Source organism: Nelusetta ayraudi, unplaced genomic scaffold, assembly GCF_046127955.1.
Source record: "Nelusetta ayraudi isolate G7.1 ecotype Tasmania unplaced genomic scaffold, CSIRO-AGI_Nayr_v1 ptg000039l, whole genome shotgun sequence".
NCBI classification, from domain to species: Eukaryota; Metazoa; Chordata; class Actinopteri; order Tetraodontiformes; family Monacanthidae; genus Nelusetta; species Nelusetta ayraudi.
This window is the reverse complement of record NW_027466089.1, coordinates 1,182,730-1,210,637: the sequence shown is the minus strand read 5'-3', so window position 1 is coordinate 1,210,637 and position 27,908 is coordinate 1,182,730. Positions and strand designations below refer to the sequence as shown.

General features: G+C 46.6%; 4 protein-coding genes across 10 annotated transcripts; 3 read left to right on the top strand and 1 right to left on the bottom strand.

Annotated features, from left to right (window-relative positions):
* Nucleotides 1-1,535: 1,535 nt before the first annotated feature.
* Nucleotides 1,536-5,170, top strand: hnrnpaba (heterogeneous nuclear ribonucleoprotein A/Ba). 2 transcript variants are annotated; one of them, XM_076032942.1, is made up of 9 exons: nucleotides 1,536-1,622; nucleotides 2,105-2,333; nucleotides 2,763-2,931; nucleotides 3,021-3,179; nucleotides 3,289-3,420; nucleotides 3,516-3,597; nucleotides 3,703-3,855; nucleotides 3,964-4,049; nucleotides 4,491-5,170. In XM_076032942.1, exons 2-8 carry the CDS (start codon nucleotides 2,119-2,121, stop codon nucleotides 4,032-4,034), a joined length of 981 nt encoding a protein of 326 aa, XP_075889057.1. In that variant the 5' UTR covers nucleotides 1,536-1,622; nucleotides 2,105-2,118; the 3' UTR covers nucleotides 4,035-4,049; nucleotides 4,491-5,170. The 2 variants fall into 2 exon arrangements, with proteins under 2 accessions (XP_075889057.1, XP_075889058.1); XM_076032943.1 differs by lacking the exon at nucleotides 1,536-1,622 and adding an exon at nucleotides 1,848-1,990.
* Nucleotides 5,171-5,466: 296 nt separating this feature from the next.
* phykpl (5-phosphohydroxy-L-lysine phospho-lyase) lies at nucleotides 5,467-9,274 on the bottom strand. 3 transcript variants are annotated; one of them, XM_076032934.1, is made up of 12 exons: nucleotides 9,129-9,274; nucleotides 8,874-8,992; nucleotides 8,043-8,202; nucleotides 7,873-7,947; nucleotides 7,702-7,789; nucleotides 7,497-7,613; nucleotides 7,319-7,401; nucleotides 7,001-7,226; nucleotides 6,681-6,835; nucleotides 6,253-6,342; nucleotides 6,004-6,134; nucleotides 5,467-5,892 (listed from the first exon to the last, which is right to left on the bottom strand). In XM_076032934.1, exons 1-12 carry the CDS (start codon nucleotides 9,185-9,187, stop codon nucleotides 5,867-5,869), a joined length of 1,329 nt encoding a protein of 442 aa, XP_075889049.1. In that variant the 5' UTR covers nucleotides 9,188-9,274; the 3' UTR covers nucleotides 5,467-5,866. The 3 variants fall into 3 exon arrangements, 2 of the variants coding, with proteins under 2 accessions (XP_075889049.1, XP_075889050.1); XM_076032935.1 differs by lacking the exon at nucleotides 6,253-6,342 and having other exon boundaries at nucleotides 6,004-6,053; XR_012927476.1 differs by lacking the exon at nucleotides 5,467-5,892 and having other exon boundaries at nucleotides 6,253-6,340.
* Nucleotides 9,275-9,410: 136 nt separating this feature from the next.
* On the top strand, nucleotides 9,411-15,352 carry LOC142892698 (protein FAM53C-like). Of its 2 annotated transcripts, none has more exons than XM_076032941.1 (5): nucleotides 9,411-9,568; nucleotides 11,669-11,949; nucleotides 12,041-12,101; nucleotides 12,203-13,068; nucleotides 13,821-15,352. In XM_076032941.1, exons 2-5 carry the CDS (start codon nucleotides 11,866-11,868, stop codon nucleotides 14,070-14,072), a joined length of 1,263 nt encoding a protein of 420 aa, XP_075889056.1. In that variant the 5' UTR covers nucleotides 9,411-9,568; nucleotides 11,669-11,865; the 3' UTR covers nucleotides 14,073-15,352. The 2 variants fall into 2 exon arrangements, with proteins under 2 accessions (XP_075889056.1, XP_075889055.1); XM_076032940.1 differs by lacking the exon at nucleotides 9,411-9,568 and adding an exon at nucleotides 9,604-9,747.
* A 588-nt stretch (nucleotides 15,353-15,940) lies between these two features.
* On the top strand, nucleotides 15,941-26,365 carry ctbp1l (C-terminal binding protein 1-like). Of its 3 annotated transcripts, none has more exons than XM_076032936.1 (10): nucleotides 15,941-16,089; nucleotides 17,430-17,573; nucleotides 21,728-21,882; nucleotides 21,988-22,132; nucleotides 22,223-22,429; nucleotides 23,943-24,157; nucleotides 24,247-24,377; nucleotides 24,471-24,598; nucleotides 25,540-25,657; nucleotides 25,760-26,365. In XM_076032936.1, exons 2-10 carry the CDS (start codon nucleotides 17,513-17,515, stop codon nucleotides 25,932-25,934), a joined length of 1,335 nt encoding a protein of 444 aa, XP_075889051.1. In that variant the 5' UTR covers nucleotides 15,941-16,089; nucleotides 17,430-17,512; the 3' UTR covers nucleotides 25,935-26,365. The 3 variants fall into 3 exon arrangements, with proteins under 3 accessions (XP_075889051.1, XP_075889052.1, XP_075889053.1); XM_076032937.1 differs by lacking the exon at nucleotides 15,941-16,089 and adding an exon at nucleotides 16,281-16,485; XM_076032938.1 differs by lacking the exons at nucleotides 15,941-16,089; nucleotides 17,430-17,573 and adding an exon at nucleotides 18,454-18,594.
* The last annotated feature ends 1,543 nt before the right edge of the window (nucleotides 26,366-27,908 follow it).

Below are 27,908 nucleotides of genomic sequence, written 5' to 3'. Positions count from 1 at the left end.
CACTTCACTTCCTCCTCATCGTCTCTATGACTGCGCCATTGACCTACTTCCTAGCACTAGTCCACCACGGGGTCGTCTGTATGCTGTGTCTGCACCCGAAAGACAGGCCATGGAATCGTATATAAATGACTCCCTGGCTACTGGCATCATCCGCCCTTCTTCTTCCCCTGCTGGTGCTGGATTTTTCTTTGTGGAGAAGAAGAACAAGACCCTAAGACCCTGCATAGATTACAGGGGCCTGAATGACATTACAGTGAAGAACCGGTATCCTCTCCCTCTTTTCTCATCGGCTTTCGAACTCCTGGAAGGAGCTACCATCTTCACCAAGCTGGATCTCCGTAACGCCTACCACCTGGTACGCATCCGGGAGGGGGGCAAGTGGAATACTGCCTTTAACACCCCCACAGGGCACTACGAATATCTAGTCATGCCTTTTGGTCTCATCAACGCCCCTGCCGTTTTTCAAGCCCTTGTCAACGACGTGCTCCGTGACATGCTCAATAAATCCCTTTTTGTGTACCTCGACGACATCCTCATCTACTCCAGAACCAAGGAGGATCATGTCCACCACGTCCAAGCGGTCCTCCGACGACTGTTGGAGAACTCACGGTTTGTGAAGGCAGAGAAATGTGAGTTCCATGCCTCCTCAATCTGTGTGTCGGCTGTACTGCAATTGGGTCCAAAACACACCCATTGTCAAAAAAAAAAAAAAAAAAAACTCTTTAAAACTCTTTGTGAAGAATTTCTTCTTGTTCTTCCTTTAAAAAAAAAGAGCTAACAAACAAACTATACACTAGAAAAACAAACAACCAAAAAAAAAACAAAAACAAAAACTAGTATCCAGTGGGTCTGTTGTGTGTTGTGCTCTCCATCCTGGAGACCAAACAAGTGACGGTTGTTTTGTGACTTAGTAAAATGCTATCAAATGTAGCGGAATGATAAGCTCTGCATATCAGTGCATCGTGCATTCAGGGACCGAAGATTATTTAAAATGCACATTAAAAAAAACAACAACAACAACAACAAAAACTGTTTTGTAGATAGGTCCAGTGATAAGGTGAGCAGAAGCAACTGTAAAATGTAAACTTAAACTAGAACGACAAAATGATTGTAACAATGTCACAGAAGCTTCAAAGAATCTCTCGTAGTTTTTCAGTGATGGTGAGGGTACAAGAAATTTAACATTTGTCTTTTGTTGTTGTTTTTTTAAAGTCAGAACTAATTGCGTAGTTTTGCTGCAATCGATGAACGCTACATATCAATATATTAAACGTATTAAAATAAAAATGGGAGTTATTGACGCCGCTGCAATGTGGTCTAACTGTAAACGGCGACGTTCTGTTTATTTCGATAAAGTAATAATGGCTAAAAACATAGCAAGTATCTCCATTTACAGCTAAAACAGCATTTCCTTCCTGCGAGTTGAGGGCGTGAACATGGGCTGAGAAAAAGCATGTAAATGATTCTAATTGGTTGAGACTTTGAGCGAAAGCGTCTTCTATCCAATCAGATTGCGTATTCGCTGAATAGTCGTTTTTGTCCACCGGTTCTAGAAAACCAACCACGAGTTGTCGTCGTGTGGGAGAATCCATCTTGAAGAGCGCTCTCCGGTTGTGTGACCAGTAAGCATTTTTTAATTCTCAAATAATGTTGCTAGATTTTGCCTTGTCACGGCCACAAATGGGTAATGTTTTAGATGGCGTTGTCTTTTAAGTTGTATTTGTGAATTTGATTTTACTTTGTTGCGAGAAAACGAGAAAAGCACGTTGTCTGCATTACGTAACTGCCGTTTTCACTTGTACCGTCCGGGCTCCTGTTATCAGTGTGCAACAGACGGTTAGGTTTTCATATCAACGTGTCGAGCAAATGTATCTTTTGAACAGAGTCGGTCGAGGAAGGTTACGGTCCAACGTTTACCCTTTGCCTCATCTGCAACTTAACACACGGCTATTACCTGTGCGTGTGGAACGCTACAGTGCCGGCTAAAATGGTGGGGGAATGCAAGCATTGGCACCATGTTAATGGCGAAGCGTGATCGGTATGATGACGGATTATGTAACGACCGGGAAATTTACACGGTTACTCTCCCCATTTTTGCTCCTAGGTACGTAGTTCAAAATGTCTGAAGTAGAGCAGCAATACATGGAAACGTCTGAGAATGGCCACGAAGTCGAGGAGGAAAACAACGAAGCCGGCCAACCCGAGGAGGGAAGCGACGAGAATGTCCTGAATGACTGCGGTGAAGACGACGCGACCGGCGCCGACGGCAATTCACAAAACGGCGAAAATGACGGTGGACAAATCGACGCGAGCAAAGGCGAGGAGGATGCCGGGTGAGTTTTAAATAGCTTAATGTCGTACAATGACGGAAGTGTTCCGTGCAAAAGCTCTCGCGGCGCTCCGTGTTTCTTTGTTCAACCGGCCTTTGTTGGCGCCATTTGCGGAGCGGAGGGAGGGGGGGATGGGCGCTAGCTCAGCGATCAAACGTAGCATGTTTTCGCGTATTTTTGAATGTGATTGGGGGTTTTACTCGTTCCTCATTCTCCATATTTATCGACTAATTCAAAACCGATTGATCGCATATTGGCTGTAGCCTACCGACCAGCAGCAATGAGCTAACATGTGTCCTGGAACAGCGTGTACATTTAAGCGACCCCCACCCCCCATTCATTTGCCTTGTAGAACCTCTACGTAACAATTCTTGCATTAACGTTCGAACGTTTCCCCGTCCCGTTCTGATTTCTTTATTTTTTTGTCTTCAGGAAAATGTTTGTCGGGGGTCTTAGCTGGGACACGAGTAAGAAAGATCTGAAGGACTACTTCAGTAAATTCGGAGAAGTGACGGACTGCACCATCAAGATAGACCAGAACTCTGGCCGCTCAAGAGGTTTCGGCTTCATCCTCTTCAAAGAAGCTGCCAGTGTAGAGAAGGTGATTGGAAAAAGCTTGGAAGGACATTTGCACAGGATGTACACATATTTATTTATTTATTTATATTAAAACTATCCATATGTTCTAAGGTGCTGGAACAGAAAGAGCACAAGCTGGACGGGAGAGTAATTGACCCCAAGCGAGCTTTGGCTATAAAGAAGGAGCCAGTCAAAAAAATCTTTGTGGGAGGCCTGAACCCGGAGACCGCAAAAGAAGTCATTGAGGAGTACTTCGGGGCCTTTGGAGAGGTAGTTTTATTTATTTATTTGTTTTTAAATGAACTGTGCATTTCTAAAAAGAAACGGGCATGTGTAAAAGTGATTGTTTTAAAAGCATTTATTTTTCCATCTTGTGTAGATTGAGAACATTGAGCTTCCACAAGATCCAAAGACTGAGAAAAGGAGGGGATTTGTTTTCATCACATATAAGGAGGATGCTGCCGTCAAGAAGGCTATGGAGAAAATATTCCACACTGTCGGTGGAAGCAAGGTATTGACATATGACTCATCACCCGACAGACGAATGTGGCTGCTGAGCATTGTTCTCATCCTTCTAATGCTGCATGCTCTCTTGTTGTGTTTCAGTGTGAAATCAAGAAAGCCGAGCCCAAGGAGGTCTACCAGCAGAAGCAGTATGGAAACCGTGGATATGGGCAAGGCAGGCCCCGTAAGTCAAGTGTTGATTGATTTTCCGAGTTTTAAAATTTGTGTAGAGAAGGTACCTCAGTTCTAAGTATGTGTAAGTTGTAACATAGACCTCGCTTGTTTTTAGGCCAGGGCGGTAACTGGAATCAAGGCTACAACTACTGGAACCCCGGATTCAACCAGAACTATGGCTACGGACAGCAGGGCTATCAATATGGTGGCTACAGCAACTATGACTACCCAGCTGGTTATTACAGCTATGGGAGTGGCTATGATTACAGTAAGCGATAAGTGCCCCCCGAGAAAGAAAACGAATAAGAGAAGCTTTAATTAATTGGTCCTCCTTGTTGTACAGAAGAACTCAGTCCCTTTTTCTCTTGTCCTCCAGACCAGGGCAATACAAGCTATGGGAAAACTCCAAGACGTGGAGGCCACCAGAATAGCTACAAGCCATACTGATCACACGTAGTGCAGGTATGCATTTTGCATCATCCGTGGTAGTATAACAACATAGTAACCATTGGTGCCTTTTGACCCCAAAGTCCATCTATTCTTAATCCATTCTAGCATCTTGGTGGGGTTCTAATAGTCCGTGGTGTGGGGTCTGTCATTAAGGATGGAATCTTTCCATCTGTCAGCCATGCTAAGATGCATTTCTACAAACACTACCTGATCAATAAGGGTTGAGTTGGTGGCGGTTGAGAGAGGAGTGAGGGCTCTGTTTCACCTTTATGCTAGGTGTTTAATAACTACTGGCCGTGTCTCCTTTGCCCCCCCCCCCCCCCCCCCCCCCCAAAAGTGTCTGTCCATTCACCAATCTGCCAAAATCATTCATACACCCGTCTGTCTTTGTGTAACTGCATGCCACATTTTTTTTTTTCTCAGTAATGTTAAACACCGTGTTTTTCTCTTAAGGTCAAAAGTAAATAAGAAAGATCATGGTCTGACCACAGCGAACATGGACTCTGGCTTTTCCTTTGGAGTTGGCAGAAATTTGGACTCATGCTCCATTTGTACAGATCAAGTGAGGAACTGGGGAAGCAAATGTCACTTTTCCACTTTTTATTTTATATTGTTTTGTGTCCATTTACATTTCCAATGGTGGAAGTGTTATTTTTACTGTACTTTTTGGTACCTTTTGAATCTAATGTATTGTATGGTTGTATTTTTACATGTCTACTGGATTTACAGATGAGCAAGAGCTTTTGAAGCTCTCAAATAAAACACATTTGCTTTTTTTCCTTTTGGTGTTTTTAGAACTTTAGTTATTTTCACCCGTGCTGAGTGTTGGATGCGTGTTGCATGGCTTCAGATGTGGGATGAAGCTATATAAGGGATTGAAACTAATCAAGTCAAGTGAATGTTTCCGGAATGGTCTAGTAGACAAAGACAACCAGCATATATTTTTTTCCCCCTTTTCTTTTAGCTTTTAAGGAGATTCTTCCCTCATGTTTGCAATTTTAAGTGGCTTTACAAGTGTTAATCAACTCCATGCAAGCCTGTTATTGTCCGAGGGTACTCCCTCAATCACTGGAAACTCATTCCTCTAGTGTCTTGGGCAAATTGATAGAAATAAACTTTTGATTTATATTACACATGGATCTTTTTGTTATTCTTTGTTAAAGTTAATGTTAATTTTGTTCTTGGTAAATGGCTTGCTTGTCCTAAATAGTGTTAAGTCTTGGACGCCTCCATGGAAAATTGGGGGGTGAACGCTCCACTTCCTGCAGGATAACTGACTGAGTGTTAATAACCGCCCCTCAGTGTGAAAATGTAATGCTAAGTAAAATGCCTCCGAGAGTTAAGAGGGTGGTCTGGTAAGTGCTCAAATCAATTGTACTGTATTTTCAAATCCTGTGGCTGAACGGTATTATCATGACAAAGAGGCAGGTTTTAAGCGCTTTAAGTTATTTTATTTAGTTGGTAGTGTTGCTGCAGGAAATTGTATCGCAATCATCTCTGAAATGGCCAGAATGATTTGATATTTGTAAACATTCATAGTAGGCAAACATTACAATTTTCTGTTGAGAATTACCTTGAGGTATTGCATAGCTGAACAACCGTGTTCCAGGCAGACTAAATCATGATGGTGCTTAGTCGAGGTAAGGGTGGTAAAACCTTTTCCTTTTTTGCCTTTTTGTTTACATGGTGAAATGAGCAAATACTTCACCTACAAGTCTCAAGAATAGTGATTCATATATCTACCTCTGAACTGATGAATGTGACTCTTACATTGTCTGATGCCATTAAAGTTTTTCTACAGGTTTAATGAACCGTAGATGTCTTCTTTATTATTGCAGGATATTGGCTTCCATCTCTGCGAGAACAAGATCATAGAGTAATTGTCAGTTAGGCGAATGGGCATTTTTCACAATGTTTACGGCTCAAGTGGAAACAAAAGGAAGCGGTACAACATTGCAAAACCAACCTTTTAGGATACTGTCCATGCGCTGAACCACCAGTTCTGCATCCTCCATGCTGAAGCACATGGGAGGTTTAAATTTAATGACACTCTCCCACGGGCCATCTGTACTGATACAGATTTTATCTTCTTTCAACCTTAAGCACAAGAACCTGGTTAGTGTAACATAGCAGCTGTGCTCAGAGGCCAGAGAATCATGTCATTGGATTTATGATGTGAAAAAAGAAAACATTTCACGTCAGTCCAGTACTATACCTCTGCACCAGTTGAGCTGCTATTCCTGTGGCAGGAGTCCTTGTCTCCCTGTTCTCCACTATCTCAACACCCACAAACAATCCCACGCCTCTGTTAAAAAGTTTTTCTTAGAAACATCTTTGCATTTGCAAGGAATCAAAGGGTTACATGGTAAAATGTACATATTGGGGCTTAAACCAATACCATTATTAATGGTAATCTTTTTGTCAGCTGTATATAGATAAAATGTCGGGCTGAACAGCCCTCAATGGTCTCACCCCCACCTGGGTAACATATAGATGTGGGGTTCAGCACCTTTCGTTTCCATTACGAATTTCAGGTTGCAGATTTAGATGAATTCAACGCGGCCAATATTGCTAAATTGACGGTTTAAAGTAGGGGTGGAAAAATAGCAATTTAAGCTGTACAAGCTATAACAATGTCCTTACCTTACATCGCCTATCACTAGATGTTGTGTTTGTAGCTTCTTTAGCAATTCTTTAAGGTGCGCTCCCACTCTCTTGGCGTTTCCCTTAAGATCTTCTTTCTCAATCACTTCTAGAACTGCCAGACCAATTGCACAGGACACTGGGTTCCCTCCAAACTGTGTGATGTCATAGTGAGAAAAAAACAAACAAAACTTTGTGTGATGTCACACAAAAACACAGAAAAAGGAAAAGCAAAACGTGAATCATATACTATAAAACATTTTTCCGGTGAGACTGTAGAAAATGGTTCCTTATACATATAAAAAATGCAATATAGTTACCGTATTGAAGTACTCCACTCCATTGGCTGTGAAAGCTCCGGCAATCTCTGCAGTGGTTGCCACACAGGCCAATGGGTGCCCGTTTCCCATTGGTTTGCCCATGGTCACTATATCGGGACAGAAATCTTCTCCTTGCAGCTGGAAAGCCCAGAAGTGGCTCCCAACACGGCCAAAGCCTGTCTGCACCTCATCTGCGACAAACACTCCGCCCGCCGAGCGCACATATCTGGACAGAGTATGACGCATACATGCAGATAATTTTCTTTCATTATTATTGTAACACAAGTGACAAAACGGGAAATTGTCATGACAACTCACTCTGCAACCAGAGGGAAATAACCTTGCGGAAAGATGACCTGGCCCCCAACACTTGGCAATGATTCAGCAAAGAAGGAGGAGATCTGTAGGAACATATAACAAGCCAGTAAGCTTTACTTGTTTGGAGTACATGGGGGCAGTTCTTATTTTCAGTTTCACCATAATTCTGCAAATGTACCTTGCGCCCTTTTCTGTGCACCTGCTCTATCAGGTCTCTCACAGTATCTGCATACGCTTGGCCTGGGTTTGGATGATCCTCCCTGAATGTGCCGTGATAAGTGTCTGGCAAGGGCGCCTTTGAAGAAACGCATTACTTTCATCACACAGGTGTCCAACAGTTAAATCACAGGTTTGTGCAACTAGCGCCGTGCAAATTTACACACCACATGAACCCATTCTTTCTGTCCTGTCAGTTTCCGAAACTTGTAAGGGCTAATGTCGATGAGAGACTTTAGATGCCCGTGGTAAGCACTAGTGTAGAAGGAGAGTTGACTGTAATGGATAAAACAAGTGTACAACAGGGTGAACGTGTTGAATTTGAGCAGGATACGCACTGGTCAAGCACAATGACGTCTTCGTGTTGGGTGTATTGTTGTGCCAGCCGTAAGGCAAGATCGTTGGCCTCCGAACTGTCCGAAAAACACACATGAAAACATTAGTTTTGCAATTGCACAGTAACAATACATGAGAGCAACACTTGGATAGGTATGACAGGATTATTTACCCGGAATTGACAAAATAGAAGACAGACAGGTTCTTTGGAAGGCTGGCAGCTAAGCGCTCCGCATACAGAACAATGTTGTCATGCAAGAATCGTGAATTTGTGTTCAAAATGTCCATTTGCTCAGCAGCAGCTTTTGTAATGCTGGGATGGCAATGGCCCACTACAAAAGGAAAAAAACAGAACAAAACATGACATTCACATATGCACAATTTTCACTTGTGTGTGTGTGTGTGTGTGTATGTGTGTGCATTTCCATTTGCAAATAAATGCTCCACTGGGAGTAAAGTTCTTGACACACGAGTGCATTTCAGCCGACAGCACTAACAAGTATTCTTTGACACTTTTTACCACTCAAGCTCTAAATTTTATTGCGATACTTTCATCTGTAATAAGGTGAAGCTGCCAGGGGTCGAAGGTCGTATGGCTCAGAGTGTAACAGCTCAAATCACCTCTGCAAGTTTCTTTGTGCAGGTCTATGCAGGTTAAAGAACAAGGCCGTGACAAAAAGCACGACTCACTTTAGTGTATCTGTTTGCCAAACTGAACTCATCATAAGCTAAAAATAATATGATATATGATTAAAACAATTCTTAAAAAACATATTTATTTATTTATTTATCTTTAGCATTCCACATTCCTTGCGTGTGTTTGGGAAAACAAATTTAAACGGGTGTGAGTATTTTAAACAGGTAGGGTTTATTTTTTTGCACCGGCCAAACAGACGTGCACATCATAAAAATAAAAATAATAATAAAAAACGTTTCCCTCTTTAAGTCATCGGACCACCATTTGGGAATAAATGATCTAAACTTGCGGGAAAAGTTGGTTTACCGTGTTGAACGTTACTGATGCAGTCGAGGTATCGCTCGCCACTCTCATCGAAGAGGTACTGTCCTCTGGCTCGGACTATTTTGACAGGGTTGTCAGAATAAAACAGTCTACATGATTGTCTGCAAATAAAAGACGATCGCGTTAGTCGTTTCGAGTATATAGCAAACGTCAGCAACGAAACGGACCGTAATCACAGCATGTAGTTAAAATGATCTTTAAAAAAAATAAAAATAAAATAAAATAAAAAATCCATACCCGATCAACCTTTTCCTCATTTCAAGAGTTTGTTGTTTTGGTAGTTTTTCAAGATCCATTTTCTTGTGATCTTCCTTCCAGAGCTCGATTATGTGAAACGTCAGAACTATGTGTGTGTCTGTGTATGTGTGTGCGTGTGCTGCGCATGCGTAAATTGTTGTGGATTTTTTTCCAGCATGTTTTACCATCAACTCGATTCATAGATTATTTTTTAACAGTCCAGCTACCGTTGCATGTCCAGGGTCCTAATTTTCATTTATTTGCTCTGAAGAAAACGAATCAACATTTTTGACTGACGCTGTAGCTTTATTTAGAAGTGCCGAACGCACGTTGCACGTGATTGACTCGGACGTTAGTTGTACACAATATTGCTCAAGTGAACTCTTAATGTGCGCAAATTACAACATCAAACGAAATATTGTCGTGATTGCGAATATGTGGTAAGACTATTTGTGTTTTTGCATGTGCGTTCGTGTGTGTGTTTTGTGTTTGCTAGTTAGTTGCTTCGGACCTCTACCTCCCCATTGGTATCGTCCAGGAGCTATAAATACTCTGCTAGCTTCCAGTGAAGCCGGTGCGCTGTGTGCAGTTTCGGTTGCTTAGGAACCACCGAATGCAGGTAATACACAGGAACAGCTGTAGCACGTTAGCTTTCAAGCCGGCTGTGAAACTGAGCTAAGGCTACATTCAGATTGGAAGCGTTATTAGCCTTCGTCTAGCCACGTTTTGGCCAATGTCTCCTAGCACTGTAATCACGGTTTTATTTGTATAGAGTGACAGGCCGTAGCCCGGTGGGTAAACACGTCTACGTTTAAGCTTGCTAACAATAGTAACGTGAGGTAGGACACTTGTTATCCCTCCAGCTAATTAGCTCAAAGAGCAGACCTAATAACTTGCTTGCACGCTCAGTTTTTTCCCTCCCTACAACAAATCTGTTTATTCTTTAGTCGGTAATATCGCATTAGCATCATGTTAATAACGTTTTTTTAAAATGACAGTTTCCCTACATCTTAGGATAACGTTATAGGCTTTCATATGTTTCACTTGAAACCTTGCTAAATTCGTGTTGAACGTGCACTGCGCGTCTTTATTGTCAAGACTGAAAAGTAAGAGAAATCAGAATAAATGCCATGTCGAGATGGCGTTTGTAGACACATCCATGTGTGCGTGTGTGTTCGTCCCAATAACTGCGTGTACATACATGGCCAGTAAAGTTTGTGTGGCTGGAGGTGTTGAGCTCTAATAATCGCATGCGCCCACAGTGCTGTCTGTCTCCGAGGGGTAATGAGCAAAAGGCGCTGTCCCGTAGGGTGCCGAGCCCCGCAGCCAGTGGCTGCTATCTCGGGGTGATGTGTAGCCCTGTGGTGGCCTGTGTCGCTGGAGTAGCTTGTCTTTTGGCATGTGGAGGCAGGCTAACAACTTAGCACAAGGAGGAAGGCCTGGAGGCCATATGAAGGAACAACAACCAAAAAAAAAGAATAGCAGAAGAATTACTTCAGTGAGGAGATCTATGACACTCTGTTATAATACACTGTGTCGTTGCTACAACTTGCATAGTGTCTTGCTTGCGTCTGCGCAAAACAAGCCTTTATCTCTTTAACCTGCACTTTTGCAGATTAGTCCCAAAGGCTAAAACACAACTCTGTACTTTGTGTTTATTACCTTCTGTATATTGTCTTTCCATTTTGGTTTCATTTTTATGCGGGCAGTCGTACGATACAAAGTCCCCTGTGCTTGGTTCTCGCCACATGCTCCTCTCCAGGATAATCTTTACAATTGTGTATTGAGTAACCGTTACAACTGTTGAATGTTTGAATGGAATGGACATGCGGCCCGTCGTGCGCTCCTCCACCTTTGGGTGCTTTCCACCATTTTGTCTTTTCCCTCAATATCAGCCCTTGAAACTTGCTAACTGATCTTTTGTCCCCTTTGTCAGGATTCCGTGGTGTGCTTCCAACTCTATTCATTTTTCACACACTTCCCCCCCCATCCTTTTCCTTTTTTGTCTCTCCCTCCCCCTTCGTTCCCTTCAAAACTCTTGGCGTTTGTGTTACTTGACCCCGCTGACCTTTACTGCCATTGTATTTTGCCAACGGTTTTCACATGTGGCGTACTCGTCATTTTGCTTGAAAATGCTCCAGACTCTGCTTGTTGGGCCAATAAAAAAAAAGAAGAAAAAGAAAAAAGACCATGTGCATGAAAGAATGTGGAGTGTTTCTTTGTTCTGGGCCTGTATACTCTCTTTTTTTTTAACATGAACTTCTACCTTTGCTTGTGTGAATGAGTCCGTGTGTAGATGTCAGCCTTTGCGCAGTGTGTAAATATGTGGCCAGCTATTAGAAAACAAACACATTGAAATCCTGCCTCTTTTTTTTTCTTTCTTTCTGGCTTTCTCCACAATTCTAGTCAACGTTCCTTTGCGACGCATTGCAATGGCCACTGGCTCTCTGGCATTGCTTGAAAGAAACTGAAGCAGTTGAGCAAGTTCCAGTTAATTGCTGTCACTTCTAACATGGATCCCTGCTTATTTGTTCCTCTAGGTGGCATCCAAAGGAGAAGAAAGATGACAGAATAATGAGAAAGCTGCTCACTCTGGCAGGTTTGGGTGTTGGGGGGGACACCATAAACCACACCACCACCACCACCACCACCACCACCACTCCCACTAATCACTGTTAAACTGCCCTGAGTCATTCCTCTCCGGCCCCATGCACGTCCCTTTGTTGAAGGCACAATAATGGTGACTCTGATCACAGAACAGCTCCGCAAACAGAGTTTGGAAGAGCCGTATTACAAGGCTTTCTCAATTAATGTGACCGTGGTGAGTTGAGCCTCATCCCCAGAACCAATTTTAATGTTCTACTGGGTTGAATATCCGTTTATCAAACGCAATTGATGCCTTTCTTTTTCAGTCCCTACCTGCTGTGGGCTCGAGTCCCACAGTCTCATGGAGTGCATGTAGATCGACGCAAGGTAGGTTTGCATGCATTCAATGCAAATCAGTGACGGTCGAGGTTCGTATTTTGAACAGGATTGTTGGACATTTCGTGTCATGTCTGTTTTTCCATCTCCAGAGCCCAGCGCCACCACCCTCCCAGTATCTAAAGCCAACAACTTGGATGTCTCCTGTGGACCAGACGCACTATGGCCTCGTTCCCATTCTGGAGAACCAGTCCAGAGACCGGAGGTCTCTTTTGCTGCCCTGCAGAGTTCGCCGCCACCCCCGCCCCCTCCTCCCAAACGCCATTGTCGGTCCCTGTCTGTGCCAGAGGACCTGCCTCGCTGCCGCTCCACATGGCACCCTACCGCGTCCAAGGTTTGGACCCCGGTGAAACGTGACTCTCGAAGCGGCCGGGTGTCCAGTTCCGGCTCTGCGGCCAGCTCTTTGCCGTTCTTTGGCCCAAGCTCCTCTTTTACCTCCTCATCCCTTCATTCTTCATCCAGCCCCACCTTTTTTAGCTTGGCACTGTCGTCCGACTCTCCGCTTCCGTGGAGCTTCCAGTGGGACAGCTGTAACAAACTGAAAGGAGGCGGTTCCGCCTCCATAGCTTCCCCATCCTCATGCTCCTGTTCGCCCGCCCCGCTGCTGCAGCGCCGCTTCTCCCTCTCCCCCGTTCACATCCAGGACGCCTCGTCATTGCTTCTGTCGCCTCGGCCCTCTCCTGCTGCTGCTGCTGCTGCTGCTGCTGCTCCTGCTGCTGCTGCTGCTTTAACACACGGAGGCTGGGGCGGCTGGGGCGGCATGGGACATCCCACCCTGCCGCCGTCTCCTACCTCAGCCTGCAGCACACCGTCCACCTCCAGGCGGGACCTGCACCCGGCGCTGCCACGGTGCCACTCTCAGCCCTGTGACCTGCGCCGGCCTCGCTTGAAGAGGCGCCACGACCCAGATGTTCTGCCGTGTCCCAGGCCTGGCCTGGACTTCAGCAAGATGACGCAGGTGGGCATTAAGAGTATTTTGGCTTGTCAAGTCAGCTGGTTGCCGCTCGTACATTATACACGGGCAGTTCTGCATATGTCGTCCTCTGACGCCCCTCCCATCATGACATGACATGCAACTTTTAAACCTCTCATTTTATTTTATACGTAAAAGCTTGCAGCAGTTTATCAAAGTTGGATCTGGTATCAAGACCCATGTCTGAAGTTTTCTGGTTTGGATCTGGTTCATGATGCACCATTTGCAAATGAAGACCATAAAACTAAAGAGCAAAATCTCATCAACAGAAAATGAAACCACCCGACAGGCCGTCTTTTAACAACAGATGCGAAGCACATGGGCGCACTACTAAATGTATGGTTGCACAGATGAACTATTAAAATGATTAAAGATTATTTTAACATTTTACTTGACTGTCATCTGGACATAACCAAGAAAAAAATTCACTGCATTCTTGGTCTGTTTTTGGATGTGGAAAGATAATTATTTAGCTAAAAAAGCAAATGTGCTAGTTTTAAACTAGAATTGTCGTGTCAGTTTATTGTATGTTAAATAGGCTAAAATGGGGCCTCAATCTGTAAAGGAAGATTTGTTGATATGGTACATGAAAAAAAAATCTGCTCAGCTCCTCGTATGGATGCCACGGCCACAATATGAAAACACTGAGTAACTGCAAAGTTCTTCAGGGAATTCTTGAGAAGAGAAGAGGGTCCTTAATGGATGATGTACTCATGATGCCTGTTTGCTTTGTGCAGAGAGGAAACCAGGAGAGCCTCATGTCCGCTGCAGGAGGCAGTGCGGCGTCTTCCCAGGCAGAGACTTGTTCTGCCTTCTCTCCTGCTGAGTTTCTGGGACGAGCAAGCATCGGACCGTTGAGTGAGAGTGACGAGGAAGAGGAGGAGGAGGAGGACGGCATGGGAAAAAGGAGTGCATTAGCCGAGGGATACAAGTTTGTTTTTGAAAGAGACTGCACCGAGCTGGACTTGAACCTGATAGAAGAGAACTGAGCAGCCGCCGGCGCCCCCAGTGGAAATACTGCATTTGTCACCGTGTGAAGCACATTTGTATGCTTGCTGCGCTCCTTTGGTGGGGCTCACAGGAAGCTGAGCTGCTGCCCTCCCAAGACATGCGCAATGAGTAACCAAAAAAAAAAAAAAAAAATTCAAAGGAATTAAAATACATAATTGTAGGAAACTGTGCATGAAGACACCCTAGTTTTTTTGAATTGTCATTTTGGTATTAATTTGTAACGGCACTGTTCGACTCTTTTATCAGAGGATGCTGCGGGACGTCTGTAAGCATCATTTGCTTAATAGTGCCTCAAAGGTGATTTCAACACACAGGACGATAGTGGGCTGGTCCATTGATCGATGGTCGTAGTAGGACGCCATGTTCGGGTCTCCTTTTGTTAATGGCTCCATGTACATGGACGTCTCCTGTGTTCTGGCTGCGAATCCTATCTGATGCATTGTTTACATACATATAAAGAGAATGGATATTCATATCCCCTGCCACTTTATGAATTAACATCGCGGTTTTTCATCACTTTGTCGTATTATTTCTTTTCAGCATAAATTGATACCTTTTTTTTTTTTTAAAACTTAGGAATTCTTTTTAAATTACGCCATCAAAAATTAGTTTTGCTTTTTTTTTTTTTAAAAAAAAAAAAAGAAAGAATGTACTGCCAAAATATTGTTTTTGAACAGGTTCAAATGTCACGACTGCTATCTGAGTTCAACATCTGGCCCAGTAGATGAGGCTTCGCTACACTTGGGTTAAACCATGTCTCAGAAATAAGTGACATTATTTAAGGAAAGTTCTCGCCCTGCCAGATCATACGCAGCAGACTCACCATTCTGATGATGAACCTTTTTTTTTTGTTCATTGTTGTCTAAAGGGCCGTTCCACCAATGGCACTGTTGGGTGACCATGCCTTAAGTTTGAGAATGCATCGTCTTTGGTTGCTCTGTTTCTCTTCACGTGCAGACAGATTTGGCGCAAAAGGCTTTTTGGGTTTGTTTTACTTTAGAATGTGGCACATGCACAACATTCAGCCCAACACACGTCTTTGATGCAGCAGTTGGACTTCATAGCGCTTCACAGTGACAAATGTGCTGCACGGGTCGGAAGAGTGAACACAAACTTACAACGATATGTGAAAAAGGAGCTTGATCAAGATGAGGTGGCCTTTCATAAATAGTCTTTCATGCTTTCCTGTTGCACAATTTCTGTAAAAACAAAAACAAAGAATAAATAAAATTTAATAGAGGATATTTTTTCCCAAAAAGTGTCTTCGTCTTCAATTGATTTCACTAATTTTTTTCCCCTTAGAAATTGGCGTTTGATTTAATGGACTACAGTAATGACCAAAACAAATCAAAGACTTTAAAATTAAGCCGAGAATAAAAAGAAGTCCTGGTGTAATTAAAGACAATGATGGTACTTTGCTGAATGTTGCAAAAGTATCGCCATTCCTTCGAACCGTTGGGAAAGCGGCCAGTGTTACTGCGACATCTAGTGGCTGATTCCAGTAAAGCAACTCACCACTCTGCCTAATCTAACGACACTAACGCAGATGGAGCAGCACTAATGCGACTACTATCAGCGGGAAAACATCCATCGCAAATCGTTTTTTATTCAAACGCAACTATTACTCGTAGTCTTGAACTTTCTAGCAGAATCGGCTCTTTCAAAATAAAATTTAAAATATTCGACAACGGGTCGCGCTAAAGTTCACCAAGCACTTCTCCAAAGTTTACTTTTTGTTATTTTTTGTTATTTTTTTTGATGTTGTTGGTTTGTTGTTGGAACTTTCTCACTGTGGCCTTGAACCATCATGTGAAGACTGGCGTTCCGCCGTGGAAGGTGAGGGCGCTCCTTTCTGTCCACCGATGCTCAGTGCCTGACACCACCCCCTACCAACAAGCCACTTCCTCTTTTGTCTGATTTCATGGCGATCAGGAGAGAGGGAACACCACCGACGCGCGCTCACTGTCTCAGCACTCTTGAAAGAGTTTATCCGGGGTAAATAACTGAGCATTTCTTTAAGATTCGGTAACTGGCTTACTTGGTAGTCGCGCGCGACTTATTTGCTGCGGCTAATTGACCTATTTTCGTAGTTTGGGCCATTTTCTCATCTTCTGGGTCACATATTTCACATAGTAGGCGCCACTCGCTGATAACAAATCGGACGAAATGGGCTCCCACTCCGCTCGCATCTCCCCCACACTCTCCGCGGCACGCTAAGCTAAGGGCGCTAGCTAGTGCTAGCGGCGCTGTTAACGCCGAAGAAGCATAGTTGCACAAGTCTTTTGTTGACAAACTCTTCAACATAGTGGGGAAGTAGATGGCACTAACTCCGAACGTTCTTTCAGAAGTTGGAATGCCTGCGTAGATTTTTGTAGAAAATGTCATTCTAAAGTATGTTTGTGTTTGGGTTAGCTAGCCAACGTCGGCTCGCTAGCTACGGTGCTAGTTAGCTCCGATTGCGTTTCAGAAGTTAATGCATACTAAACTACTTTCATGCCATTATAAAAACTATTACTGGCGTCTACCCTTTAACGAGTAAAGTTTGATTATATTTTGGACTAAATACTTACCTATTACTTATCTTTCAGTCTGGACTAATCCCAAAGAAAGCTAAGAAAGGTGCTCGCTAGCACCAGATGCTAGTTTTAGCTACATAACGGTAACTTTGCTGCTAACGAGGGACTTCCAAGCCACTGCCATTTCCCCATTTATTGTCGTTAGCATTCACATTCATTAATATGACAATTTACAGATGTTATCAACACCTGCGTTTTATTGGCTGCGCTTCTGAACAGAGTGGAGTGCATTTTATTGCTCAGTTTAACGACTTCTCTTTTTTATGTAAACCGGCACTTCAACAGGTTTAATGACCGAGTGTCAACGCACAGTGGTAACATTTTGTGTTTATAAATAAGTTTTTGAACACTTGCTTATTGCTTTTATCTGGATGCAACACTAACTGCATGCATCGCTTTCTGTGCGCGAGAAGTCGCCTTTTTGCAATACGGAGTCTCTCGCCACTTGTTGGGCTGCTAACTGTTATAATCTCAAGTGTGCGCGACATCTTTTGACAGTTTTAACTAACCTGTCAACTTTACTACTGGGTTGGACATCCTCTTCAAAGTGTGTCTCGTGCATGTCGCACGGAGGGGAAAGCGATGCCTCGGCCTTATTTGTGTGCTGTATATTTACAACATTGGCAAATTATGAGTATTACATTTTTTTAATGTGTTATATTTCAGACATATCTGAACCTTTGGATACATTTTTTAAGTAACGCATGGTGTGCAACGTAAAGGAGTAACACCCCCCCCCCCCTCTCTAAATGTGTACAGGCAAAACTAACTGGACACCAGCGAACAGGCTCGAGAGCACTTGGATCTCCTCTTCTGTGTGCCAGGTTCAGACTACTTGGTCTATGGCTCTGATGGACAAACACAAACAGGTCAAGCGGCAGAGACTTGACCGCATCTGCGAGGGTAAGCAAGACATCTTAAAGATGAACACTCTGAAATTATTATTATTATTATTATTGTTATTATCATTATCGTTATCATTATCATTATTATTTTGTTTCACATGTTTCCATTAACATGTTTCCAACTTTAATTGGAAAATGTTCAGAGCAACATTCCTTTCTAAACATTCTACATACTCGGGTGTAAAACATTCAATAATATCAGCCACTGTTATAATCAAAAGTCAGATCATCATCATCATCATCATTATTATTGCTTATTTGTCTGTAAGCTGTCACACTTTTCTGTCACACGGCTAAACAGTCCTCATTGTATACATTTAGTATATTTTGTATACATCCAACAACATTTAAAATTACAAATGACACCTTGAACACGTTGTAGTCGTAGAATTATTCAGAAGCAATTTTTATTCTTAAACGTTGTTCCAGGTGAAGAAATATTACAATTTATATCCCAGTCATGCAACTTTTGTGCTCTTGCTGTGCGCTTCCCATTAAGTTTTCATTGTGCTATCAGCGAGCGGTTGTGCCTGTGTACACTGTGGATTTGTGAAGGCTGCATCCTTCAGAGTTGCTCTGATGGCTTTTTGGAGAAGAGGGCCACCAGACATTGTGCTTTGAAAAAAGGAGGGAAGAGAGTCTGGGACAGTCTCAGGAGATGGGCGAGAGGGAGAGGACAAGGTGAAGGGTCGTGGCCGCAGCTTTAGGGAAATGGGCCAGCTGTCTCTTTAAAAAACGACAACAGCCCAGAGCGCCCGTGGCCTCGGCTCGGCTATGCTAATGGGGTTAGTGCTGGTTGGCCGGCCCTCAAAGGGCCAGCGTCTGATTGGAGGCTGGCCTTGGGGGAGGGTCTGGGCGTGGATGACAGCTGGGATCCAGCCAGCCAAGAGCAGGCTGACAAGAGAGAGGGAGGAAAAAAAGAGCGATAGAAGGGGAGAGTAAGGCGAGAAAGGGAGAGGGGGAGAGAGAGAGAGAGAGAGAGAGAAAGGAAGACGGGCTCGCAGACTTCATAATGCAAGGTTAGGCCCGGCGTTTCTCTTTTCCTTATTGCATATTTCTCCCAGCGTGAGCTGCGCGGGGAGGGAGCCGCTGCTTTGGGTGTGGTGCTGCTCTGTTTGTGCATTTTTATCTTCTGTGCTCAGCGGATTGGCGTTGCCGTAGCGGTTAAGGAAGTGTGTGTGTGTGTGTGTGTGTGTGTGTGTGTGTGTGTGTGTGTGTGTGTGTGTGTGTGTGTGTGTGTGTGTGTGGCTGCGTCTGGGTGGAGTGCTGCCGCTGCCGCTGCTTGCTGCATTATCATGTTTGCTGCCCCTCCCCCCTCGCCACTCACTGCTCCAACTGCAGCCAGAGGGAGAGGAGGGGTGCACGAGGGTGTGGGGGGGAGGGGGCGCGAAGGGAGAAGGAGGGAGAATGAATGAATCGCTGAATGAATTGTATTGTGTGCGCGGCCATGCTTGTTCACAGTAGGCCTCGGCTCTGCCAGTGTCCTTTGACTCATGTTACTGTGCGTAGCGCTCGTGCGTATCTTGACCTGCACGTTGAGGGAAACGCCGGAGTCCTCCTGCGCCTTGGACTCGCGTCAGTGGGAGCGGCGGCGTCAGAGCAGCGTCCGTGCTGAGCGTGGAGCCGCTAGCCGAAGCGCTGCGAATCAAGCTAGTTTGTGATGGATCAAGGCTCCATATTTTTTTTTCTCTTCCTTTCTTGTGTGTGTGTGTGTGTGTGTGTGTGTGTGTGTGTGTGTGTGTGTGTGTGTGTGTGTGTGTGTGTGTGTTGCACGCATTGGGAAATGTTCAGACGTCAAAGAGGAAGTGTTCGCAAATATTTGTTTTCCACCCTTGGCTACCGGCTCCCTCCTCTCATCTGCAGTTTCACCGTTGCCTACCCGACCCTCTGTCGAGCTAAATGTCTCAAGCGAGAGACACACACACACACACACACACACGCGCGTGCTCCCCCACCCTGGGAGACACACACCTGTCACGCTGCAGGGCCAAGATGGTGGGTACTGGTGCATCTGTGTGGTTGGTCTCAGCCAAGGCTTGCTGACGGCAGGACTGTGCAGGCGGAGGCCACAGCACTTCCACACGAAAATAGAAAAACAAAAAAAAATCCTTTCAAATTGAAATTTTAATTGAAAATTCGGCCGTCTTAACGTTTCTGCGTTGAAAGAGATGTGCACGATTGTCTGATGTCACGGCTAGCGGGTCAGTGTGCCTCTGGACGTAATGCACGGCGGCGCGGCTGTGGTGGAGGTGTGCAGTTGCTGTGCGCGGTGTCATGATGTGGGTTTGATGGGAAGGAGGAGCCGGAACCACAGGAAGGAGGAGGACGGCTGCTGGACGGGAGGAGAATTTAGGTCAAGACTCAGACGCCCTCGTGAACTCCCTCCTCTGACACCCGCAGGCCTCCCGACCCCCTTTACTCCGCCCCCGTCCCCGCCCCTCCCGCCCCCCTTCTCTCTGTAGCCACACACACTCGGAGGTCTGACAATATTGCTGTAATCAAGCTCTTATAATTACCCCCCCCCCCCCCCCCCATGCCATTGCTTTCACCTTGCACGCTAAACAAGTGCAGCCGCCACTCTGCTGAGCCACGGACCGTTCCCTCAGACCGCCTCCCCCGAAGAGACCGCTGAAGTTGGTCCTCAGCCCACAGAGGGGTCACCTCGACCCCACCGCTGCCCCCCCAATGCGTTTACTGGTCATTTCTTGCTAGTCGACGCTCGTTAGCTGCCAGCTCCTCTCGAGTGATTCAAATCCCCGTCGGTTTTGGGTCTCTTATCCGTTGGAGTTTCACCCCCCCCACCCCACCCCGCCCCCGTTACCAATGCCTGCCTTCCGTTTGGCACAGGCGCTAGCTCGACTTTTGACCCCCCTCTAAAGGTGGAGTCGTGACGGGGTTCTCATTCTCATTCTGGGTCTGTTGTCTGCATGCAGAGCAGCAGGCTGCTGTGAAGAAGGAATAAAGCCCCACCCACCATGCAAGGGACAGGTGCCGGTCCTTCCTACAGTGCAGCACATTAAGTTGGATGAAACATTTAACCAAAGTCGTCTGTATTGATCAGGGTCCAACATTTCCCTGCTAGGCAGGCCCACACAGAAGGGAGGTGGGGCTGTTCAATTATATATAGGCAGCATACACCTTGTCATGGTGATGTATGGTATGAAGGTGACTTATTCCTCTACCTTGCCACCACTAAGTCACATTTTCCTTATTTTGCTCCTATTCCTCTCTGACGGGCTGCATGGTTCAGTTGTGCATTACAACCTCGTGCCAGTGAATGTTTGTCTGAGCCAGTCGCTCTGCTGCCGTGCGTGCACGGCCGAGAGCGCTGCACCGCCGACAGCCATGGGAAAACAAACACATTTTGAAAATGTCGACGCGACGGCCGCGTAGAAGCTCGCAGGCTGCAGAATACGGCCCGAAATCCACGTCTCGTGTTCACCGGACAGGAACGGCAAATAATTCACCCTGCCTTGGCACGCAGACGTGTGCATAGAAGTTAAATGTTCACGCCGTCAGAAGCAACGTGATTGGACCGAGGTGGCAACGGCCAAGCAAGAATCAATGTTTTTGCTCAAACACTGCCAAGAAAGCAAGCGCAGCTTCCCTCGGTCATGATAAAGACATGAAGCGGAGGGTGTGAATGTGAGATTGCACAATTGCATTTCTTTATTACATACTGGTGATACTAGCGGTCGTGACTGCAGTTGCTGTAAAAATGAAGTGTTCTTAATGCCAGTGAGAAAGCCGTTCCTTAATTTTATCTGCATTGTGACATTTTTGTGTGAGAAAAAACTTGAAGGCCGTGAAATAACTTTAAGAGTTGAACTGGGAACTTGATCAAACAAAGAGGGAGGAGCCTTTGTGTCTGGATTGCAGTTTGTTTTTCCAGTACGTTGGGACTTGATTTGCAGCTCCACGTGCACTTTAGTGACCAGAAACAGAGCCGCTTTCAACTTCTGCTCTCGCAGCAGGCCGTTACTTTCCTTCTTCTTGACGCTAATAAAAGACATGATCACACATTGATGGAGAAAATCTGCATATGTGCGCATGCAACATAGCCGTAGTACTGTTAGTGGGTAAACGCCAACGTGGGTTTTCATAAAATTTTCCGAAAAATAAGAAAATCTTTCCGTCTCCTTGTCGACTCAGGTATCCGACCCCCGATCCTCAATGGGCCGATGCACCCACGGCCACTGGTGGCCCTGCTGGATGGGCGTGACTGCACTGTGGAAATGCCCATACTGAAGGATGTGGCCACCGTGGCGTTCTGCGATGCCCAGTCTACACAAGAGATTCACGAGAAGGTAAAGTTGCCGCACCGGGACACGGAAAATTCCGTGCCAGTTCATATTTGCTCGTCCGGAGGTTCCGGGCTAACGTTGCCGCGTCCGCTTGCGGACATTCTGCAGGTGTTGAACGAGGCGGTGGCGGCTCTCCTCTATCACACCATCACTCTGTCGAGGGACGACCTGGAGAAGTTCAAAGGCCTCCGCGTTATTGTACGGATTGGGTCTGGCTTCGACAACGTCGACGTGAAGGCTGCCGCCGAGCTGGGTGAGGAGTCGGGCGCCGCTGACCACATCGCCTTTTCAGGGGGACTTAAGTCTTCAATCGTTGTCCCTTTTTGTTTTAAACGACCCTCAGGCATCGCTGTGTGCAACGTGCCGGCAGCCTCGGTGGAGGAAACGGCCGACACCTCGCTCTGTCTCATCCTCAACCTGTACCGGCGAGTCACATGGATGCACCAGGCCCTGAGGGAGGGAACCCGGGCCTCCAGTGTGGAACAGATCAGGGAGGTGGCCGGCGGCGCCGCTCGTATCCGGGGCGAAACGCTAGGCATCATTGGTTTAGGTGAGTACATGATACAAGGTGTTATTTAGTTACGCTGAGGCCGGGGTGTCGAACCCACATACACAGTGGGGGCGAACATTTCTAACCTGGACAAAGTCTCGAGCCAACGTTGACATCTTCCTCCAGACAGAACAGCGAACCTTTTATGTGGACCCAAATCAGTTTTACTTCAACCTGAATATGGAACAAAGCAAAGCTTAATGCTATGCAATAAATAACTTCAGATTGCACACATGCAATATCGTATTACATTAAAAAAAAAAAAAAGAATCATCAAAATAAATAAAATGTAAATAAAAATCGCCTCTTTTTTAATTTGCAACCGTCTGATTTAAATTTCAACAGTAACTTTTATTAATAATACATTTCAAAATAAAATAACAACAATACACCAGTTAAGTCATATTAATATCCCACAATGATCGTCCTGTCCTGAATGACGTGCCAAGCAGAGCATTCTTGGATTTGTAGTGTTAGCGGTACCTTTGTATTAAAGGTGCTTACACACTGAACGCGTTTTTGATGCGGTCTGACGCGCGGTACGGCGCAAGCAGGCGCAGACCTGGCGTCAACGCCCTGTGACGACACCTCGGCGCATCCAATAGGAGAGCTGCCGGTTCTGAAAAAAGTGGCCCGATGCAGAGCAGAACGCCAGTTCGCGATCGAGCAGTAGTGAGGGAAAACGAAGGGAAAACTTGTCTCGCAGTGTCCCGAGTGTAACATTTGATATGACACCGAGTTCTGGGACTCAAGACTAGCTTAAAAATATGTATCGGGTTGGCGACTCTGCTTGGTTTCGGCGCACTGACGTTCTCGTTACCTCCGGTGCTCGTACCAGGTGCTACGTGTTTTGCATTCAGGCGGCACCGGAGGCTTGAGTGGAACCAAATCTCGTTGTCCCACCGTTTGCACACAACATCCTCCCGCTTGCTACTCAGTGCTTCGCTATCAGTTTTGCCGAAAACCCGTGCAAAGTACGTTCCGTGTCGTCTAGACTCTGGAGTGTAAAATAAAATGGGAATCAACTCGATAATGTCCCGACCCGAATATATATGAGAAAAACAACCACTTTATGTTCATATATTGTCAGGCGCAGTTCGATGTAGAGAAGTTTTAACACATATTTAACAACTGGTGCCGTGCTGTGCATCTGGGCACTTTCTCCCCCCGGAGCCGGCTGCTCTCCTATTGGCCGCGCCTAGATGTCGTCACAGCGCGTTGACGCTCGATTTAAAAATGTTTTAAATCGGGCGTCAAGGCGTCAAGGCGTCAAACGCCACCCTTGCGCGACGCTCTGCTCTCTCTTGCGCCGACGCCGCACATACACAATGAATGGCTGCGCTGACGCCCCCCCCCCGCGCTTGGCGCGTTCAGTGTGAAGGAGCCTTAATGGTTCATTAACCTCGATGCTGTTGCCCTTAAATTCCTTCAATCATTTGACGGTGAGACGTCAAATGCCCACATCTCACCTAAACTGTTGCTCACCGGACTCTCCTTCCTCCCCGACGCTCAGGGCGCGTTGGCCAAGCCGTGGCTCTGCGAGCGAAGGCCTTTGGTTTCGGGGTGCTCTTCTACGATCCCTACCTGCCCGACGGCGTGGAGCGCTCGCTGGGCCTCCAGCGCATGGCCACCCTGCAGGACCTGCTCATCCACTCCGACTGCGTCTCCCTGCACTGCAGCCTCAACGAGCACAACCACCACCTCATAAACGACTTCACTATCAAACAGGTACTTTATAAAGTACCATTCTCAAGTTTCCCTCCCCCTAGTGTCCCCGCTTCCAGCTCATTCATGCCGTTGCCTCCTCTGCCTCGCAGATGCGTCAGGGAGCTTTCCTCGTCAACACGTCCAGAGGCGGCCTGGTCGATGAGAAAGCTCTGGCCCAGGCCCTAAAAGAGGGACGGATACGAGGGGCGGCCATGGACGTCCACGAGACGGAACCTTTCAGGTGAACAGGAAGCAGCGGCGCCGCATGCCGAGTGATTGGTTTTTTCTGTCGTTGGTCGTCGCTGCGTTGACAGCAAAGTGTCCTCCCAAACAGTTTTTCCACCGGCCCTCTGAAGGACGCCCCCAACCTGATCTGCACCCCGCACACATCGTGGTACAGTGAACAGGCCTCCGTGGAGGCTCGTGAGGAGGCGGCGAGGGAGGTCCGCCGGGCCATCACAGGTAAGGAGGCTGCTGCAGTGTGGAAAATCTGGCTTGATTTACGGTTTTTCTATTGTTAAAATCTTTGCAGTGCGATAACAGCAATTCTATTTTCCTTTTTTTTTGTTAGTGTGTGTGTGTGTGTGTGTGTGTGTGTGTGTGTGTGTGTGTGTGTACACTGTATATATACACATGTGTATGTATATGTATATCTACACCCCCGTATGAATGCATGTATACAGCAGGTGCTGTCAGGTGGGCTTCCTTCACAGTTTTCCACAGTGGACCTTTAAGTGTTTATTTTTTCAAAAACAGTCTAAAGCCGCTGCTCCACTGGCCAAAAAGCGTAGTGCAGTCCCGCTGTTAATCGGAATTCGGTGGCGGTGGCAGTGGCGAAGGCTCACCGAGCCGCGCCCAAACGCGCCAGACCGCCCGGCAGGGGGCCCGGGTTGCGATCGGGTCCGATGGGCCCGCGGTGGAATTGGGGCGCCCGCCACGTCAACGCGCCTTTTACCTGCCGCACGAGCGTCGCGTGCGCCGAGTCGTAGTGTCGCGCCTGTCAGGGCGTGGATCACGTTCCCATGCAGAGGTGTTCGATTACGTTCCATCAGCGCTTGGAAAAAACTCTTCATTGTCCTCTGGCTTTTTTCGCTCGCGCACAAAATAGACCAGACGGCGAAACGACCGCGGAGGCGCGCGCGGCTAAAAGTGACAAAGCGACAAAGAACGCCGGCCACCGCCGCACTCCTGAATTCTGTCGCACTTTATTGACACCATCTCAGCGCGATGACGTCAGCAGACGCGCAGCGGTGAAAGCGGAGTGGGTGCGGCTTGGTCAGTGGAGAAGGGACTAAATGCCCGTATGAAAAAAACGCAGCGTCAGCAGCCTCGTTTTAGTGGAGAAGAGGCTGAAGCGAAAAGAGAGAAAAAAAAAACCCTGACGTCTGTATCCCCTGTTCAAGGACGCATCCCCGACAGTCTGAAGAACTGCGTGAATAAAGAGTATCTGATGGCAGCTTCCCAGTGGCCCAGCATGGACGCGGCCACTGTCCACCCAGAACTCAACGGAGCCACCTACAGGTGAGGAGTCTGAAGTGGAGGACGAGCGCCTTGAACGCTTGAGCCGGTTGTTTGTGGTCCGAGCAGCAGCAGCAGCAGCAACACTCCTGTCCTTCTCTCCAGATTTCCCCCGGGGCTGATCAACGTGGCGGCGGCCGGGGGCCTGCCCGGCGCCGGTGGCGGCGTGGAGAGCCTGGTTGCGGGAAGCCTGGCGCACGGCATCGCCCCTGTCTCCCACCCGCCCCACGCCCCCTCCCCCAAGGCCGACGCTGACAGAGACATCCCCTCCGACCAATAGCCCACGTCCCCGGACCCCGGAACACATTCCGTCACCTCTGGACACCCACCCACCATCGGACAGAGCCCCGCCCCCGCCCCCTCCCCCTCCCCCTCCCTCCCTCCAGGACATCAGCAGCGCCAGTTTGACCTGATGTGTGTTTTCAGTCCTGATCGTCAGATCACACAACCAGCCCAGGAGTGACTTGTCCACTGCCGAGCCCACTCCCCCCCCCCTTCCCAAAACCCTACGAACACACAGCCTCCTCCATCTCTGCCATCATTGGACCCATCACCCCCCCCCCCCCCCCCCCCAACCCTCCAACCCTCCATTCCCCACAACGTCAGCAATAACTGTTCTCAAGGATTTCTCGATCTGATTGGTTTATATCCTTTAGTTGGCTGTTGTTTTAATGGAACGTAAAACTTATTATTGAACTAGGTGTTAATGTTTGTTTGTTTGTCGTCGTCGTCGTTTTTTGTTCAAAGAAAGCATTTCTGACATGAGGTTTCAACGCCCTCCCGCAGCCCCGCCCCCACCCCCCACCCACCCCCTGTCTCTGACCCGTAGAGACTCAGGGGTTTAACCCCTCCCCCTCCTACCCACTCCCACCTTTGTACATTAACAACTCATGTTACTGCTCTTTCTATTTTGTTTCTTTGTTTTTTCTTCTTCTTCTTCTTTTTTTTTTTTTGCTCTCTTAACTTTTCTCGTCACAAGGGGGAAACTTGTGCTCCACAGAACCGTTTCATCCTCTCCTCGCCAGCAGGCCACCGCGGTTTTGTTACACCCGCCAATAATTTTGTTGAGCAGACGGATCCGTTAATAAAAACACACACTTTGTCCTCCAGGTAGTATTTCTCCAGTGGCTTTCTTTGAAGTGTTGTATGCAACGGAGATCACGCAGGGGCAACAAGGTTCATCTTAAGCCAGCGGACTGGAGTCCAGTTCAAACAGTCCACTTTGTAAGTACGGCAGATGCGCTGAAAAAGAAATAAACACAGGTCAAATACATTTATTTATTTTTTTCCACGTGGAGGGGGAAAAAAATGGCACGCGAGAGAAGTTGCCAGCAGAGGGCACCATCCCACCGTTCCCAAAAGTTGGAGAGTTTCAAGCAGCTGGACAGTTTTAAGACCCCCCGGGATCGGTGACCAGGGGTCGCGCCTTATTTTTCTCTTGTATTCCTTTTTTTTTTTTTTTTTTTTTTTTGATTTAAAAAGATCTCACCATTTCCCTCAACTACTCTCAACCCTTCCACACCTCCACCCCGCCCCCTCTCTCATCATCACGCCCCCCCACCCCCGCCTCCCTCCAGTATGCATCCACTCAGCTGCCGTCTGCGTGAGGGCAACAGTAGAGACGAGATTCCCCGCACGAGCAAGGAAGACGGCGTTCCTGCATGCTGGCTTCGTTTATGATGATGGGTGCGTTTGCGTGCGTGCGTGTGTGTGTGCGTGCGTGTGTGCGTGTGTGCGTGTGTGCATGTGCCCCCCCACCTTCCCCCCGCCACCAACCGACCCTATTATAACGAGCTATTGTCTTTCCAAAGGAATAGTCCCTAGGAGTAACTCTTTAACGCTGTTGCCCAGGTGTCAAGGTCACACCTTTTTCTAGTACCTCAGTAACAGATATTGAATGTACCGTGCTTACCCTTTTATTTTTTGTACAGATTTTCTAGATACGTCTTTACTAGTCCTTACCAGAAGGGTTGTGAAACTGTAGCAGTAATGGAAAAAAAATTTAAATATTCAAAGTGACTTTGCCCACCCCCCTCCCCCCCAGCATCACCTCCAGTGAATAATAACTCAATGAAATCCTCATAGGTTTGCCACTGGTCACCTAAAAACTCAGGCCTGGATGAAAAAAAAATCAAATATAAAAACCAACAACCCAGTTTCTCATTGCCTTTTACCTTTTGATTTTCCTCCTCGTGGAGATTTTGGCATTCAGCAGTTTTCCCCATCCTTGGACTTTAGGCTGTAGTAGATGTGT